Source organism: Aythya fuligula, chromosome W, assembly GCF_009819795.1.
Source record: "Aythya fuligula isolate bAytFul2 chromosome W, bAytFul2.pri, whole genome shotgun sequence".
NCBI lineage: Eukaryota > Metazoa > Chordata > Aves > Anseriformes > Anatidae > Aythya > Aythya fuligula.
Genome location: NC_045594.1, coordinates 11,719,819 through 11,739,442, shown reverse-complemented (window position 1 = coordinate 11,739,442; position 19,624 = coordinate 11,719,819). Strand labels below are relative to the sequence as shown.

Below are 19,624 nucleotides of genomic sequence, written 5' to 3'. Positions count from 1 at the left end.
TAATGGTAGTAGTTTTGTGGAGAATGGAACACGATATGCAGAGTATGCAGTAACAACCCTGAAAACAGTAATCAAAGCAAAATCTTTACCACCTGGAACATCAGCACAGCGAACGGAACTGATAGCCCTAATTCGAGCACTGGAACTGAGTAAAGGAAAGATGGTAAATATTTGGACAGATTCAAAGTATGCCTTTGAAGTGGTCCACGTTCATAGAACATTATGGAAAGAAAGAGGGCTGTTGTCTTCACAAGGGGCCAATGTAAGATATCAAGAGGAGGTGTTAAATTTGATAAATGCGGTACATAAGCCAAAACAAGTGGCTATTATGCACTGTAAAGCCCATCAAGGAGGAACCTCGAAGATATCAGAAGGGAATCCGTTGGCAGATTGAGCAGCTCGACAAATTGTTTGGAAGGTGTGGAAAGTGATGGCTTTGGTACCACTCAAGGTAGGCCCCACTCGTCTTAATCTTCCCAAGGAACCAAGATATTCACCAGAGGATGAGAAATTAGCAAATCTCCTAAAGGCCCAAAAGAACTCTGATGGATGTTATGTAACCACTACGGGCCAGATAGTAATACCCCCCTTGGTGATGCAAGAAATACTTCATACAAAACATAATGAGTGTCACTGGGGCGCAGAGGCAATGGTAACATTTTTGAAATGTAGCATTATCTCTATGCATATGTTAACAATGGCAAAATCAGTAATGTCAAAGTGTGAGATTTGTCTGAAAAATAATCCAGTAGCAAGAAAACATGCTGAAATGGGAAGAGTCAGAATAGGAATAGAACCGGGAGATTACTGGCAAGTTGACTTTGTAGAGTTACCTAGGACTAGGGGATATAGATATCTGTTAGTAGGGGTTGATACCTTTTCTGGATGGCCAGAAACCCTTCCCTGCCACACCAATCAAGCTAAAGAGACAGTAAAGTGGTTATTGCGGGAAATTATTCCGAGGTTTGGGGTACCGTTAGGAATATCCTCGGATAGGGGACCGCACTATATTGCATCTGTGGTTAAAGATGTAAGCCGGCTATTAGGAATTTCTTGGAATTTACATACTGCATGGAGACCCCAATCTAGTGGACAGGTAGAGAGGATGAACCAAACACTAAAGGGACAGATTAGTAAAATCTGCCAGGAAGCCAAAATACAATGGCCACAAGCTTTGCCTATAGCCTTATTGAGAATAAGGATAAAGCCAAGGAGTGGAATGTCAGTAAGCCCATACGAGATTATGTATGGAAAGCCTTATGAATCCCCAGAACCAAATCCTAATATGCACATAACAGGGAACCAGGATGTTTATAATTATGTATTATCTCTTAGCAAAACTTTAGTTCAACTTCAGAGTGTTTTGGTGTGAAACCGACCATTGTCACTGGAAAATCCTGTCCACGATATTCATCCCAGAGACTGAGTGTACATTAAAAATTGGAACAAAGAACCCCTGAAAGAACGGTGGGCCAGACCTTATCAAGTATTATTGACTACTTTTACAGCTGTAAAGGTAGAAGGGGTGGATGCTTGGATTCATTATACTCGGGTGAAAAAGGTTCCTGAACTTTGGTCAGTGTGAGCATTCGGAGATACAAAACTACAGATGAGACGCGTATAAACATACAATGTTGGGGTTCTTAATAACGGTAATGATAGCAGCAATTGTTTTGTGCAAATATCTTGTAATTGGGTTTCTAGAAATACCAGAAAAGTATAAGAAAAAGGAAATATTTAAGGGAGGAAATGTTACCTTGGAATGTGGAATGCAAGACGATAAACCAATAACAATTAGCTCTCTACAGGTGGTCTGGGAGAAAATAAATGACTTCGGACAAAGCCAGGAAATATACGTAAACACATCCAGGGACAATACAGGATTGAAAGCTGGATGGAAGGGGAAGGCGTACGTAAGTAATACCCTAGAATTGGGCCAACAACTGAGAGGAACTACCATCCTAACCCTGTTTAATGTTACTAATGTCAATGAGGGAAACTACCGGTGCATAGTAATACATGAAAATAGCACAGATTATGGGATAAGAGAAATATTGGTATATCCAAAATTGGATAAAGGAATATTGGTAGCCCGACAAAAAGGATCTAAAAGAAAAAGGGAGGACCAAGTACCATGGACACAAGTGATATAGATCCCACACAGGCAGCAGGCAGAGAATTTATTGGTAGGATTAATTAAAGATTTTGCCATAATGAAAGGAACTGATAGAATTACTGCTTGTATGCCCATTCCAAAAGCAGCAGGGGACCTGCTTGAGTGGGGTATAATAACCTCCCCACTGCCCCAAGTAGAAGGAAATAAAACAATTCAGTGTAAAGAAGGATGGGATAGTGCTTGGACAGTGAGTTTACTGCAGAAATTCCAGTATGGAGGGAATACATCATGGTGTATTAAATGGCAGGGAAAGCAGAATGGAACTGATCAGGTTTATACAGTAAGCCGGGTTGACAGCAGTGGTAAACAAGAATCAAAAGAGGTAGCTTGGTGGATCTGTGAGAAGAAATATACTTGTGACAGTAATAATGAAGATATCAAGCACTTACCCCCAGTATTGATAGCTATTAGGGCAGGATGTGCTTGCCGAGGAATTAAGTATAATTCGGTAAGAAGTAGCCAGGTAAGTCAAATCACAGCAGATTGTAGCTATACTACTGTACAAAGTCCAGGACAATTTGTATGGGCAGCCAGGGATGGAACTTGGACTACACACCTGCCGATAAATGGGGAAGTAAAAGAAATAACTTTAGGACTTCCCACACTGTCCAATATGGAAAAAAATCTCCTTTTAAAGGAAAATTGGAAACCCTACAAATTAGTAGAGCAAAAAGAATTTTAGAAGGGGCAGATGAAGATATATGGCATGAACCCTCGGATGGAGTAAAATTCAGTTGGGCATTAGAATCTCTATTTGCACAGATAGCTAATTATCGAAATAGGGAAATGATTTATAAACTTACAGGACAAGTAAGTAGGCTCGCGAGAGCCACAAAAGAAGGCTTTAGAGATCTTAATATCCAACTACAAGCTACAACTAAAATGGTGCTACAAAATTGGCATTAGATACACTGTTATTAAAGGAACATGGAGTATGCGGATTTCTAAAAGATCGTATTGATCATTGCTGCATCCACATTCCAAATATGACTGCTGATGTAGAACATGACATAGAACAACTGGCTCAAGTGGAACAAGATGCAGAACAGGAAGAGAAAGATATGACAACAAGCTGTTTGGATAAAATTTTTAGTGGATGGAATATTAGTAATTGGGCTAAATCCTTACTGGAAATGGTAATTATATTGGTAATTGTAGGGGTATTAATTTGGTTAACATTTGTAATGCTGAAAAGTCTGATCCTAAGGAAGACAACCTGGAACCGGAAAGTGATGCAGACCATTGCTGGGCATATGGACCCACATCCTCAATACTCTCTACCGCCATATGATAATTTAAGAGAACCTGAGTAATCCAGGGGTTAAAGATGGCATCCACTCCAGATTAAATGAACCTGACCAGAGAAGTGCAAATGACATAAAGCACAAGTAGTGGATTTCAGATTTATGGAATGTTGTGACAACCCTAATCTTTGTAATTTTCTTGATTATGTTACTGGTGTGTGCTGTGTGTGAGACATTTTAATTAGTTAGTGAAAGCATTTGCCCTCCTTGAAGGAGTGAAATACTTTCAAAGGGGGGAAATGTTGGTAGATGTTAACATAGTAACAGGTGTCTTGGCAGTGAAACCAGTACTGCTACTAGCAATGCATACCATAAATGCTCAATTTAATCTAAACAAAGGATAGTTAGGAAAATATTATGGGTATCTGGGACATTATTGCTAGGTGAATGAATAGTTTGGAAACTAAGGTTTGGACTGAGACCAAGGGCTCATAGAGCATGCGCAAGTAGATGAGGTAAAAAGTTCAACTCTGATGAAGACATCTTACTTCATCCCGATGACCACCCAGACGACCACCAGAGAGTACTACTCAAGCGCAGAAGGACTGATAAGATAATTAGCATACGAAGCGGGGCTAGGTGGAGCTAGGAAATGAATATGCATAGATGTGTTGAAAAACTTAATGCATATGTAATATTTTAGGAGATAAAAGAGAATGTGAGTGAACAAATCGGACGAAGTTAGATTTGGGCAGACATGCCCCTAACTTCTGGCGCCTAATAAAAGCACCTTCATATAATCACTCTGGTTATGTGTCTTCACGAAAGCTAACAGGTCTACAGGGGAAGATGTATGAGGAGCGGCTGAAGTCACTTGGGTTGTTCAGCCAAAAGAAGAGGAGACTGAGGGGAGACCTCATGGCAGCCTACAGCTTCCTCATGAGGGGAAGAGAGAGGCAGGCACTGATCTTGTCTCTCTGGTGACCAGCAATAGGATCCGAGGGGATGGCATGAAGCTGTGACAGGGGAGGTTCAGGTTGGATATTAGGAAAAGTTTCTTCACTAAGAGGGTGGTTGGGCACTGGAACCAGTGCCCAGGGACGCGGTCACGGCACCAAGCCTGCTGGAGTTCAAGAAGTGTTATACAACACTGTCAGACATACGGTTTGATTTTTGGGAGGTCCTTTCTGGAGCCAGGAGTTGGGACTCAATGAGCCTTGTGGGTCCCTTCCAACTCAGGTTATTCAATGATTCTATGATTTTCCTATGAATGCATTTTGTGATTATATTTTTGAAGTTTTTCACTGTAAATGGATAAACACATCATTTAAAAAAAATTAATCATAACTGTTATAAATGAAGTCTCAACTCAATCTGTATTTAGTAATATTTATAAAAGATAAGCAAACAGCACTGAGTGCGCAGGGAGTCTATGCTCTACCAACACGCACACACGAACATCAAACATTCTAAATATACAGAACATTGCATGGCGTCTCCTGAATCACCCTTCTTTGTTCCCTGTAAACTTTTTTACATTCCTGATGGCCTCATCGTTAAGAGTCTGATGTTATCATCAACCATGGGGCTTGCCAACCCACATGGACACACTCCCACATCTCCCCCTTCTTTATTAATATCAACCATTTTCTTGACACGAATTATTATGCCATATATCACATAACTATCAGGAGAGAGGGAGAAACCTGAGAAAGGAAGCATGGCATTCCTTCATATTTCTATTCCTCTTCGCCCCACTCTCCTGTGACAGGTCCAAGAAGATGAAGGAAAACATAGTGACAGCGTGAAGAAATTAGTTCCAAAGTGAAAGGAGAAAAAAAATGAAATATGCAGTGACCATTATGTGCCACCAGCAGAACACAGAAGTTACTGGGAGAATCTTTGACTTCCCTTCTGTAAAGCTATGGAAGCATCATCCTGCCTGTAAAGACATGAGGATCTCTTAGGTAACCTTTACCTCCAGTGTCTTGTTTCAAAAGAGGTATCTAATAACCTTTAGAAGAACAGAGAATCACCTAAACTGTGTTTTCTCACTGCTGGTGTCTCAAATTGTCTCTTCCTGAAGAGGAAGCCGCCATTTAGTTTGTAAGAAGCAAAGGAACATACAACCAATTCTTTGCTGAGCAGGCCACATCTGATTTGCTTAATGCATTCTTATAACCTACAGTAGATACTCAGACTGAGAAAAATCTAAGATTTTATCTTATAAGGAATTTTCTAATGTAGATTAATAAAAAAAAAAACACCAAAAAAAAACCACCAACAAAAATTCTTGAATTTTCACCAGTGTAACTTGCCTGCTGGAGTGCAAAGATATACAGAATCTAAAATGAAAAATTAATCTCCATGAGGTATCAAGCTGACAAGATGATTTTAGATGACAAGTGGAACAGGCACTAATTAACTGCATTTTTTTTTTTCAACAAAGAGAGGCTGGTAAAATTCAGACAGAAAGGCTGCTGAAGAAAAAAATACACTAACAAACAAGCTACTCAGAGCTTGATGCAACTCTTAAGCACAAATTAAAAAAAAAAAAAATGACAGCAGGCTCCCTGCTACACCAAAGAGTGCAACAGAGCAGGAGGTGGGAGTTGCAACTAATTTTTCCTCATTGCATTACCTTATTTTTTTTCCTGTACAGTTCTTTTGGCTTTTATTTTCCCTCCTTTTATCATTTTGGAACAAAGGAAAAGAAAAAGAAAGATGCAGGAACAAGTTCCTACTTCCTGGAGTCTTTTAAACTGGAATGAACAGAATACAGATGTGAACTTGCTCTTGGCAGAAGAATAAGTATTACTTCAACAGGGCATTAAAGGACAGCATAAGAGGAAAAAAAATCCCAAAATATAAGCACGCTCTACAAACTGCTAATAATGCACACAAAATTAATTAAAAGCAATCTACCTCTAAGTTCGATCAGAATATCAATTTTCTGCTCTAGAATTGCTTCAAGTTGTGTAGCATAAGAATCCACATCATAGTCCACTTCTTCTGTCATCTCAAGAAGGGCTTTTTCATCTTCCAGCCATCTAATAGATTCCTAGATAAAAAATAGAAACAAACAAACAAAAAACAAAAACAAGTAAATAAGAATAAATTCTTTGATGGTGGTGAGGCACTGGAACAGGTTGCCCAGAGAAGTTGTGGATGCCTCAGCCCTGGAAGTGTTTAAGGCCGGGTTGGATGGGGCTTTGGGCAACCCGGTTTAGTGGATGGTGTCCCTGGCCTTGGCAGGGGGGTTGGAATTATAAGATCTTTGAGATCCCTTCAAACCCTGTACTGGGACTGGGACTGATGGAGTTAACTTTCCCTGCAGCAGCCCATGCAGTGCTGTGCTCTGCACTCCTAGCTAGAACAGCACTGGTATCACTCCAGTGTTGTGTCTATTGCTGAGCAATACTGGCACAGCATCAGGACTCCCTCCAATCCCCGCCCCTCCTCCTCCAAAAGCCAGCAGGCTGGGGGTGGGCAGCTGACCTAAACCAACCAAAGGTGTGGAGTAAGGAACACACGGACACCAGAGTTCTTTCAGGATCAGTAACTGCTGCTACTTTATTGATGACATAACTTCATTATCCTATGTTGCATCCACATATTGAGGACAGGCTCTGCTCTTATACCATTAGCCCCACAGCACTCCTTTTCCACTAACTATTCATTGGTCAACAACTTTGCCCGGCAACCGCAAACACCCAGCAACTTCCATGCCTTAATGGCTGGAGAACAAGCAACCAGAGACAGCAAGGTGTCTCCTCAATCACTCTTCTTTGTTCCCTCTAAACTCTTTACATTCCTTGATGGCCTCATAGTTCAGAGTCCAATGTTATCACAAACCATGTGGGGGCCACACTCCCACACAAAGGGATATTCTATACCATATGATATCACACTCAACAATAAAAGGTAGGTGTATTGGGTTTATATGGCAAGGTTTTGGTAGCAGAGGGGCTGCTGGGGTGACCTCTGTGAGAAGAGTCCAGAAGCTGCCCCATGTTAGATAAGGACCAGTTTCAGCCTGCTCTAAAGGGATCTACCACTAGCTGGAGTCAAATCCATAAGCAGTGGTGGTTGTGTCTGTGAGCACATATTTAAGAAAGGGGAAAATAACTGCTGTGCAAAAGCAGCTGGGAGGGAGAGGAGTGAGAAACAGCCCTGCAGACACTAAGGTCCGTGAAGAAGGAGGGGGAGAGGTGCTCCAGGTGCTGGAGCAGAAGTCCCCTGTGGCCTGTGGAGAGGACCATGGTGGAGCAGGTTGTCCCCCTGCAGCCCATGGTGTACCACAGAGGAGTAGATCTCCACCCTGCAGCCTTTGGAGGAGCCCATGGTGGAACAGGTGGATCTGACTTGAAGAAGGCCGCGGCCTGTGGAGAACCCCTGCCTGAACAGACTTCGGACTTGACCTGTGGAGAGGAGCCCATGCAGGAACAGGTGATCTGGCAGGAGCTGCCACCCATGGGGACCCATTGCTCCTGACGGATAGACCCCGTAGTATAGACCCTTATTGGAGCAATTCTTGAAGAGCCGTTGCCTATGGAAAGCCCATGTAGGATCAGTTTGGCAGAGACTGTATTCTGTGGGAGGGGCTCCACCTTGGAGAAGGGGAAGAGAGTGACCATGAAGGAGCAGCGGAGACAAAGCGTTACAGACTAACTGCAACCCCCATTCCCTGTTCCCCTGTGTCACTAGGAGGGAGGAGGTGGAAGAGGGTGGAGGTGGGGGCAAGGTGTTTTTAGGTTTTTGGAGTTTCTCATTGCCCTAGCTTGTTAGTAATAGGTAATAAATTATAATAATTTCCCTACTCTGAGTCTGTTTTATCCATGACAGTAATTGTTGAGTGATCTCCCTGTCCTTATCTCAACCCTTGAGCCCTTTCCATTGTATTTTCTTCCCCTTTCCCTTTGAGAAGGGGGAGTGAGAGAGCAGTTGTGATGGAGCACAGCTGCCCATCTGAGTAAAACCACCACAGTCATTTCTGGTGCCCAACATTGGGTTTGAAGGGTTGAGATAACAATAGATGTGATCAGAGTGCTTTAGAGGGAACTTGCAATTAGAATTTAGTTTACAGTTGGTAGTCACAATGCTGTCTGGATTGCTGTTAATATTTTTCTATGTCATACTGTTTTATGTGATCTGCCATGTTCTCCCTTTTACTCTGTAGCAGATTGGAGAGTTTGTTAAAGCCTGTGTCTGTTTTGTTTTTTTTTTCAGTTTGCTGTTCTGTAAAGCACTGGCCTTGAGCCTAATCTGGTATTTGGGCCCTGCATTACTGTCATCTGTGTCTTTTGAGAACTATCTCTTAGAGAATATTAACAAGTACACTCTCTCTTTTTCCTCCTCTGGAAGTCAGTTTGTGGATGATATCAGGAATGGTACCTCCTCCTTTCCCTGTGTTGTAGGAAGACACTGCAGAACCAACAACAGGTCAGCTTCGCAAGGAACTGGGTAAGTACAGCAACGACTTGAGCTAAGCTGGCATTGGCATCCAGAAATCCTATTCTGACTGTCCTGTGTGATCACTTTGGTAGATGAAGCCTAAATCATCAACAGTTCTTATTGACATTTTGGGAGAGGCCTACAGAATGAAAAGAAGTGCCTATATATATCTGTTAAAGGACAGGGAACAGTGGTGATAAGTGGTTTAGTATATTGGTGATACCAATATACTAAAGTATGTGGAACCTGAGTGTAACACAAATGTTATGGAATAAGGGGCGGAGGTTGTGCTGGGTCTGGCTGGGATGGAGTTAACTGTTCCTGTAGTGACCCATACAGTGTTGTGCTCTGCACTTGTAGCTAGAACAGCACTGGTATCACACCTAATGTTTTTTCTATTGCTGAGCAGAGCAATTGCTCCCAGACAACTGCTATGCATGTTGAGGCCCTGCTTCCCGGGATGTAGCAGGATGTAGCCGAATATCACTCATTGAATGGAAGTAGAAAATACATTTTTCCATTTTTCCTTCCCTCTGTGCTTCCATGCAGCCTTTGCTTGTTTTTTTTTGTTTGTTTTTTTTTTTTTTTTGGTGTGTGTGTTGTTTTTTTGTTTTTGTTTTTGTTTTTGTTTTGTTTTTTCCTCTTCCTTTTCCCTTTAATTAAATTATCGTTATCTTAACCTGTGAGCCTTTTTTTTTTCTTTCCAGCATACTTTCTTCTCCCACCCCCCCTCTTCTGAGGAGGAGCAAGAGAGCAGTTGCGGTGGAGTTTGGCTGCCCAGTAGGGTAAAACTACCACAAACCTAAACCATTCTATGATTCTATGAAATGCATTAGCAAAGGTACTAGTTTCATGACAAAGAGCTGAATTACTCCTTTTCTCAAGATGACCACATTTCTATACTGTCTAGTCACCTCATTATAACAGATTTCAATCCTAAAATGAATCCTTATTCCCAATTCAGCAAAGTTGTGTGTTTTCTACATAGTTTCTTAATTATAACAGCCATATCAGCAAACATAACATTATGTGGTTCTAAAGTCAGTCTTCATTTTTAAGTTCAGGATGGTTTCCACTGACTACAATCCCGGTGTTGTTATTGCAGTCATGGAGCAAAGATAATTCTGTCCATACTCAAAACCAGTTTTGAGAGAAAAAGAAGAGCTATTTTAAACTCTCTATTGCATGTGCTAACTCCCCACATAGACAAGAGTACTGTAAAGGTTGGTTAAACCAGCTCTTGGGCACCTTTGCATTCCAAATATTACCAAAAAAGAGGAATTTTAAAAAATAGTCTTGCATCAAAGAATGCAACCAAGAGCTTAAAGCTTACAGAACCATGCAAAGCTAAGATCAGGAGAACTGATCTCATTAGAAATGCTTTGATTGTAAAAGAGAAAGCAGCTGACAGTTCTAGGCATGCTGGGCCTGAAATGCTAAAATTAGCTCTTCCCCTTTGTGCTCAGTAGCCCAAGTAATATCGAAAGCATCATCCAAACACCATGTATGCTTTTTCGCACAGATGGAGCTAACATCGGGACAGGATTCATCTCATATAATGTAAACTTATACATTCAAGAATCACAGGAAGACAGACATGTCCAGAGCACACTTTATTCCATTGGTGTATTTTAGGCATTTTTGTCAGGATAGGATATTTCATATCCCAGAATCAACAGCTTCCAGAAGAAAGCTGACAGAAAACAACTTCTGCCTGGTACAGCTTGTAGATTTTGTATTGGTGCAGCCCACCTCCACCCATGGCATAAACTAACAAGCCATGCTGTGAACTAAGGGAGCTGAGGCTCAAACACATTTCCTTCTAGTGACTGCTGTGAGCAGCAGTAATCACCAGCAGAAGGTCAGATGGACACACAGAGGCAATAACATCTTTAATGCAACTTGTCTTTCTAGAAGTCCCAAGCATTAGGACACAGCTATGGCATAAGACTTTCACACTTTTGTGTCTTCGGGACTAGTGTTTCATAACTAGTTTCATAACATAACTAGTTTCGGGACTAGTGTTTCATAACTAGTTTCATAACATAACTCCCTCTCGTGAGGGAGGCTGACGAGGCGAAGGCGGAGCCAGCAGCGTCAGCGGTGGGCTATTTAAATCGGGACCCACCGCCATTTCACTGCCATTTGCCGAGGCGATCGGCTCCGGGGCAGACGCGTTCTGCAGCGGAGCGGGGGATCGGGCCAGGCAGGGCTAATTTTTTCCGGCATCGAGCCTACTTGAGGGCATCGAGCCTACTTGAGGGAGCCGCCAGGACCCGGCAGCCCTCGTGAGGGAGGCTGACGAGGCGAAGGCGGAGCCAGCAGCGCCCCCTCCCCAGCCATTCAAAAGCAGCCCTTAGGGAGCGCGAGCGACCAGGAGCGCGGCGACCAGGGCGGGCAAACAGGGCGTGGCGCGTCAGAAGGGAGTGGCGCGGCAGTTCGCACAGGAAGGGCAGAGCGCTCCCCCTACACACAAACAACACCTCGTTAACAACAGCCGTAACTAGGCGATAATGGTCGCCACCAGGCACGGCGCGCTCTCCAGAAAGTCGGTACACACGCAGACCGACTACCCGTTAAAAAATGCCGCAGTTCAGGTCACCGGATGCATGGAGTGTCTGAGCCTGTTGCTGCCATCGGCGGGAGGCAGAGAAACTGCGTGCGTGAGGTGCGAGCAGGTGGATGATCTGGTCCGCATGGTGGCGGAGCTCAAGGAGGAGGTGGAGAGGTTGAGGGCCATCAGGGAGTGTGAGCGGGAGATAGACTTCTGGAGTAACTCCCTGCAGGGCCTCAAGGGGAGGTGCCGAGGTGAGACTCCCCAAATGGGGGCGGACCCCCTGCCCTGTCCCCATCGGGCAGAGGGAGGGGATCTGGGAGCTGAGGAGGAATGGAAACAGGTCCCTGCTCGACATCGCAGGCGATGCTCTCCCCTTCCGGCCCCACCTTCCCAGGTGCCCTTACACAACAGGTTTGAGGCCCTAGAGATTGAGAGGTCGGTGTGTGAGGAAGAGGTAGCAAATGTTCCCAGGAGGATGCCTGGGGCGAGGAGGTCGACTCCGCGCCTCAGGACTGCCTCCACCAAGAAAGACAGGAGGGTTATTGTTGTTGGTGACTCGATTCTTAGGGGAACAGAGGGCCCTATTTGTCGGCCTGACCCTACCCGTAGGGAAGTCTGCTGTCTCCCTGGGGCCAGGGTCAGGGACGTTGCCAGGAAGCTTCCTAACCTGGTACGCCCCTCTGACTACTACCCCCTTTTGATAGTCCAGGCGGGCAGTGATAACATCGAAGAGAGAAGCCTCAAGGCTATCAAAAGGGACTTTAGGGGAATGGGTCGGTTAGTGGATGGAGCGGGAGTGCAGGTGGTGTTTTCGTCCATCCCTATGGTGGCAGGGAGGGGTTCAGAGAGGACACGGAAAGCCCACCTGTTAAACACGTGGCTCCGGGGCTGGTGCCAACGCAGAAATCTTGGGTTTTTTGATCATGGGGCACTTTACTCAGCACCTGGCCTGATGGCCGCAGACGGGTCCCTATCTTTTAGGGGAAAAAGGATCCTGGGCCAGGAACTGGCAGGGCTCATTGAGAGGGCTTTAAACTAGGTAGGAAGGGGGATGGGGCTGAGGCTAGGATTGTTGGGGCTGTGCCAGGGGGAACAATGGCAAGGCCGGAGGATAAGGCAATGGCCCAGCTGAAGTGCATCTACACCAATGCACGCAGCATGGGTAACAAACAGGAGGAGCTGGAAGCCATTGTGCGGCAGGCAGGCTATGACTTGGTTGCCATCACGGAGACGTGGTGGGACCAGTCTCATGACTGGAGTGCTGCAATGCCTGGCTATAAGCTCTATAGAAGGGACAGGCAGCATAGAAGGGGTGGTGGTGTGGCTCTCTATATTAGAGAGTCTTTCGAGGTTGTAGAACTCGAGGTTGGGAATGACAAGGTCGAGTCCCTTTGGGTTAGGATCGGCAGGGACAACAAGGCTAGTGTCCTGGTCGGGGTCTGCTATAGACCGCCGAACCAGGATGAGGAGACGGATGAGGAATTCTACAGGCAGCTGACAGAGGTTGCAAAATCATCAGCTCTTGTACTCGTGGGGGACTTCAACTTCCCTGACATATCCTGGAAGCACAACACAGCCCTGAGAAAGCAGTCTAGGAGGTTTCTGGAGAGCGTGGAAGATAGCTTCCTGACACAGCTGGTTAGTGAGCCTACCAGGGGAGGTGCCCCGCTAGACCTTCTCTTCACAAACAGAGAAGGACTGGTGGGGGACGTGATCGTCGGGAGCTGTCTCGGGCAGAGTGACCACGCAATGGTGGAGTTCACTATTCTTGGCGAGGCCAGGAAGGGGACCAGTAAAACCGCTGTATTGGACTTTCGGAGGGCTGACTTTGAACTGCTCAGGACACTGGTTGGTGGAGTCCCTTGGGAGGCGGTTCTGAAGGGCAGAGGGGTCCAGGAAGGCTGGGCGATCTTCAAGAGGGAAGTCTTCATGGCGCAGGAACGGTCTGTACCCACGTGCCCAAAGACGAGCTGGCGGGGAAGAAGACCGGCCTGGCTCAACAGAGAATTGTGGCTTGATCTTAGGAGGAAAAAGAGGGTTTATAAGCTTTGGAAAAGTGGGCAGGCCACTAAGGAGGACTTTAAAGAAGTAGCGAGGCTGTGCAGGGACAAAATTAGGAAGGCCAAAGCTCATCTGGAGCTCAATCTGGCTACTGCCGTTAAAGATAACAAAAAATGTTTCTATAAATACATCAACACAAAAAGGAGGACTAAGGAGAATCTCCATCCTTTACTGGATGCGGGGGGAAACTTAGTTACAAGAGATGAGGAAAAGGCGGAGGTGCTCAATGCCTTCTTTGCCTCAGTCTTTAGCGGCAATACCGGATGTTCTCTGGATACCCAGTACCCTGAGCTGGTGGAAGGGGATGGGGAACAGGATGTGGCCCTCATTATCCATGAAGAACTGGTTGGTGACCTGCTACGGCACTTAGATGTGCACAAGTCGATGGGGCCGGATGGGATCCACCCAAGGGTACTGAGGGAACTGGCAGAGGAGCTGGCCAAGCCACTGTCCATCATTTATCAACAGTCCTGGCTATCGGGGGAGGTCCCAATCGACTGGCGGCTAGCAAACGTGACGCCCATCTACAAGAAGGGCCGGAGGGCAGACCCGGGAAACTACAGGCCTGTCAGTTTGACCTCAGTGCCAGGAAAGCTCATGGAGCAGATCCTCCTGAGAGTCATCATGCAGCACTTGAAGGGGAAGCAGGCGATCAGGCCCAGTCAGCATGGCTTTATGAAAGGCAGGTCATGCCTGACGAACCTGATCTCCTTCTATGACAGAGTGACGCACTGGGTGGATGAGGGAAAGGCTGTGGATGTGGTCTACCTTGACTTCAGCAAGGCTTTTGACACTGTTTCCCACAGCATTCTCCTCAAGAAACTGGCTGCTCTTGGCTTGGACTGGCGCACGCTTCGTTGGGTTAGAAACTGGCTGGATAGCCGGGCCCAAAGAGTCGTGGTGAATGGAGCCAAGTCCAGTTGGAGGCCAGTCACTAGTGGCGTCCCCCAGGGCTCGGTGCTGGGGCCGGTCCTCTTTAATATCTTCATCGATGATCTGGACGAGGGCATCTAGTGCACCCTCAGTAAGTTCGCAGATGACACCAAGTTAGGTGCGTGTGTCGATCTGCTTGAGGGTAGGAAAGCTCTGCAGGAGGATCTGGATAGGCTGCACCGATGGGCTGAGGTCAACTGCATGAAGTTTAACAAGGCCAAGTGCCGGGTCCTGCACCTGGGGCGCAATAACCCCAAGCAGAGCTACAGACTGGGAGAGGAATGGTTGGAAAGCTGTCAGGCAGAGAAGGACCTGGGAGTGATGGTTGATAGTCGGCTGAATATGAGCCAGCAGTGTGCTCAGGTGGCCAAGAAGGCCAACGGCATCCTGGCTTGTATTAGGAACAGCGTGACCAGCAGGGCTAGGGAGGTGATCGTCCCCCTGTACTCAGCTCTGGTGAGGCCGCACCTCGAGTACTGTGTTCAGTTTTGGGCCCCTCGCTACAAGAAGGACATCGAGGTGCTTGAGCGAGTCCAGAGAAGGGCGACGAAGCTGGTGAGGGGCCTGGAGAACAAGTCCTATGAGGAGCGGCTGAGGGAGCTGGGCTTGTTCAGCCTGGAGAAGAGGAGGCTCAGGGGTGACCTTATCGCTCTTTTTAGGTACCTCAAGGGAGGCTGTAGCGAGGTGGGGGTTGGTCTGTTCTCCCACGTGCCTGGTGACAGGACGAGGGGGAATGGGTTTAAGTTGAGCCAGGGGAGTTTTAGGTTAGATGTTAGGAAGAACTTCTTCACTGAAAGGGTTGTTAGGCACTGGAACAGGCTGCCCAGGGAAGTGGTGGAGTCACCATCCCTGGAAGTCTTCAAAAGACGTTTAGATGTAGAGCTTAGGGATATGGTTTAGTGGAGGGCTGTTAGCGTTAGGTTGGAGGTTGGACTCGATGACCTTGAGGTCTCTTCCAACCTAGGAAATTCTGTGATTCTGTGAACTAAATCTCTACATCTGTTGTAAAATGTTTTATTTAGTATCTTACTATATTGCATGAATACACATCAATGTTCCATTAAGTTTGATGCCTACATTAGGAGATCTGTGTATTCCCTACAGGTTTAATGTTCTGCTATTCTCTTGCAGTAGACATGCCAAACGGACAGCCTGCCTAAAGACTCTTAGGTTATGAACAGAAGCAACTCACATTTCCTTCTGAAAACTAGTAATTCATACTTATTATTACAATTTGTTTTGTGAATGTAAAAGGATCCATGGCACTGACCAGCATTGCACTACTGGCAGTATTCCTTCCAAAGACCCTGACTAGAATGAAAACCTTTATGTATCTGTAAAAAGGAAGCAAACAGGCAGTTAGAAAAATATGTCTCTTCTGGATCTCAGAGGGAGATGACCAAACTGTCAACAGAAATGGTTCTGATAGAGACATTACTATTAATTTCCAGCTTTGAAATAGGAATACTGGCATAGATTAGACAATGAAATCATAGAATCATAGAATGAATCATAGAAATGAAAAGTTCAAGACCAATCTGAATGAACTTCCTGCAACTAGAAAAAACACAGTCGCTAATGCTGGAAAAGGACTAAAACAGAAAATATCTCAGTAGTAAGAAGAAAATAGCAACTTTTCTTAGAGTGAACAGTCTATTTAGGAATGCTTGTGAGAAGAAAAAAAAAGGAAAGAAAGAAAAGACATTTTTACTAGATTTCTGGGATGATAGAAAAACATGCTTCTCTTTCATCCTGGGGATGAAGATTAGTGGTTATGAGATCTAAACATCTGTCCCTATTTGTTTGCTACAATGGGGTTAGTGTAATAAAACAATTTAGAAAACCCTAACTGCAGAGGAATGACCAGATGATATCCTGCATTATATGCGGGATATGTGCTTTACTTGGGAAAATCTGAATTCCTGGATTAGGATAAAACAAAGCAAAGCTCCATCCTTTACCTGGAAGACAGCCCTGTGGTCTTCTACTACTTGTTCTTCCATTTCTACCATTTGTGACACAGCTTCATGAAAAGTAAACAATTGTGGAGAAACTTCCTCTTCCTAAAAACAATAAAAGCTTGTTAGTCTGGAAAGAACTGTGGCTACAGGAAATATACTGAATATGTTCCATCCTATCACAGAGCATGAAAAGAAATATGCATAAAGCAGAGCTTGTCAAAAATAGAATTTTATACTTCTGACATAAAAACCTCCAGAAATGAGGGGAGAGGGCAATAAAAATAAAAATGTTAACAGAGTTAAATTTAGTTCATATTCATTAAATATTTCCAGCCACTCATCCTTGTGAATACTGGAAAACAGAATATTCCACATTAGAAGAATTAGTTAAAATAGTGGGAAGACAAAGTAACAAGGGAATAATGGTAATTTTTAGTAGGTTTTAACACCTACAGAAAACTAGGTTTTCTGTCAGGGCCTTTGTTGTGCGTGCCACAAAAGACAGACGATAATTTTCAGAAAAGAGAACACATTCAATACATTTCAGGAAATCAAAATTAAAGTCATACTTAGAAAAAAAAAAATAAACCTAAAGTGAAAAATCTAAAAAATACATAGTAATTAATACATTAGAAGAATGCACAGCATAGATTTACAAACTGGAACAAACAGGACTTCTGTAGACAATAATCAACAATCAAAGGGGAAAGCACTAGATAGTTTGCAATTTATTTTTTAGCAAGACATTATGGTTCCTTATACCACACCTTTGAAATCTTTTAAAATATACATTGTAAAGCTTAATTGAATTCCACATGAACAATGAAAAAATGTTATATGAAAGAATATCTGTCTGTCCAGTGGGAAACTCAGAATTACATAGCATGTTCTAGAGCCCATTACTAAAATGAGAGAAATACAGCAAAGACCACGAAGAAGTGTTTGAGAAGGAAGAGAATCTTGAGAAAAATACATTAGGATAGTATAGATTTTTCTTTTCTTTCACCGACTTTTCACAAACTGAGTTTTAATCCCTATCGAACATTTAAGGAACCAGGACAATTGCTGATAATTAACAGTGAGGGAAAAATGTCCTTTGGAAGATGCCTTTCAGCCCCAGCTCCCTACTCGTTCAGTCCAAGGAGACATTTTGGGAATGTGGTGTGGTTCTCCCCCAAACAGGGCACTGGAGTTTCACTCCATGAAAATCAGGATGTCTGTAAGAGGAATGATGGGCAGCCAGATTCCTAAATGCATAGAAAGGCAAACTCACTTGAAATGGGTGTTGGATGCATGGAAAATAATGCTCAAAACCACAAGTGTTTTAAATAAAACATACAAAGGATACTTCTAACTGTCTAATGCAAGATGAAGCTATACTGGAAAATATGCATACCTAAAAACATCAGTGCCTAGACACTTTCTAGACATTTAAAATCCTAATCAGTGAGAAAGATAAAGAAAAATAAAACATACTCCTCTCACCCTTCAAGAAACCTTTTTCTTTTTAAATCCTGTATGGGAATGAACTATAAAGTGAGATGGTGAAGATGCATGTTGTATATACTTAATTATACTGATTACAGGCTATAAATATACATTGCTCTGTTGTGTTTTTTTTTTTCTACCATGGTATTTATTTTCATCTCTTTACATATAATGCTGTAAACTACTCACATTTTGTTCACATAGCAGTTTGAGATCATCTCTCTGAGGAGAGCTCCCCATGCTCCACTGCGTGCCCAAGTCATCAATCTGATTGTGAGTGTGGTGTATAATGGGACGGATATCCCCTGTAGCACTAGTATCAACTGTCAGCTCCTTCACCCTACAATCAGAAAATATTTCATTTTCAAATTAATAACTTCCTGTGCAAAGTAGCTACCACCAAAAATAAATCTCTATGGGTTTATATACAATTTAATTCATTTAACATGGATGATGATGCTACCTTCACAAATTTAATGTGCCAAGAAGACATTAGTCCAACTTGTAAAAACCATGGACCATTCAGTTTCAACTAAATTGGATCGAAGTCCATTTTCTAACAAAAGTAATTTTTAAAATGAAATCTTACTACTCATTAAAATGCTGAGGGCAAAAATCTCCTCAACATGAACTCCTTAACAGTAAATAATATATGATAGAAAAGTTCATTCAATGCCCAAAACTTGACCATTTTTCTTTTTTCTGTGCACCCATCTGTGTTTTAAAGAAATAATAATGAATATAACCTTAAACTAAGATAATTTCAAAGGCAAAAATATCTTAAACAGACTTGTCAGATTTGGTTCACTAAATATACAAAGGTGACATCACCATTTTCTTTTCTTTTCTTTTCTTTTCTTTTCTTTTCTTTTCTTTTCTTTTCTTTTCTTTTCTTTTCTTTTCTTTTCTTTTCTTTTCTTTTCTTTTCTTTTTTTTCTTTTCTATTTTTTAAATGTATGAAGGAAAATAGCAAGCCTGGATACAAAGGGTAGATGTTTAAGGAGGATGAACAAAGTACTGGGAAGATGACTGAAGATCATGCAGAACCATCACCTGCCAAACAAAATTAAAAAAAAAAAAAAAAAGTGCATGATTCAAGGTAAGGGGAATAATGTGAAAGGTTGGTCTGTAAAAATACATAGATAAAATAAAAACTTCAAAATAAAGATTTGATGTATAGAATAAAGTAGACCTGGTGACTGAAGGAGAAACGTCATCATACTCATAGGAAGGAGAGAGATCAGAGCGACTGCCACTACCCTGTGAGAAGGGAATGTCCGAAGGACTAATTCCAAATTCCTTTACTCTGCAGTAACAAAATACAGCATCAAATTAAGAAAAAATGACCTCATAAACACAGTTAAAATGACAACTCTTTCTTAAGTATTCTTCTTTTATAGTTTAAAAACCTAATAAATTATGTTTAAATTAAAACACAAATAAAAGCATCAACTTACTTAAACTTTCTGCAAATAAAGGTCACTAACAGACCTGGAAAAAAACAGCACTACTAATCTGCAGGAGAATACAATAGCAATGTTTTCAGAAGAGTAATTCCAAAATTTAGTTAGTGCAGTAAATAATGTCTGAGTAATGGCTGCAGTGGCTTAGGTGGAGCTTGGCTGCCCACCTGAGTAAAACCACCTCAACTTCAAGTACCCAAAAGGGTACTGGTGGGCTTTTGGCATAGTTGCCTTGGAGATGGAGGACAGTAGCCAAAAGGATATCATATACTTTATGACTCCATGCT

At 43.3% G+C, this 19,624-nt stretch overlaps 1 protein-coding gene across 3 annotated transcripts in view; it reads right to left on the bottom strand.

Moving 5' to 3' along the window:
- LOC116501382 (kinesin-like protein KIF2A) overlaps nucleotides 1–19,624 on the bottom strand; it is a 129,608-nt gene that overhangs the window by 5,830 nt on the left and 104,154 nt on the right. Inside the window, exons 17-20 of one of the 3 annotated variants that reach the window (XM_032206904.1) lie at nucleotides 19,067–19,180; nucleotides 18,064–18,214; nucleotides 16,387–16,488; nucleotides 6,346–6,481 (exon numbers count right to left, since the gene is read on the bottom strand). In XM_032206904.1, coding sequence (XP_032062795.1) covers nucleotides 6,346–6,481; nucleotides 16,387–16,488; nucleotides 18,064–18,214; nucleotides 19,067–19,180 — 503 coding nt within the window. Of the gene's footprint in view, nucleotides 1–6,345; nucleotides 6,482–16,386; nucleotides 16,489–18,063; nucleotides 18,215–18,794; nucleotides 18,928–19,066; nucleotides 19,181–19,624 lie in introns of those variants that run through there. The other 2 variants (XM_032206905.1, XM_032206907.1) reach the window with 2 other exon arrangements.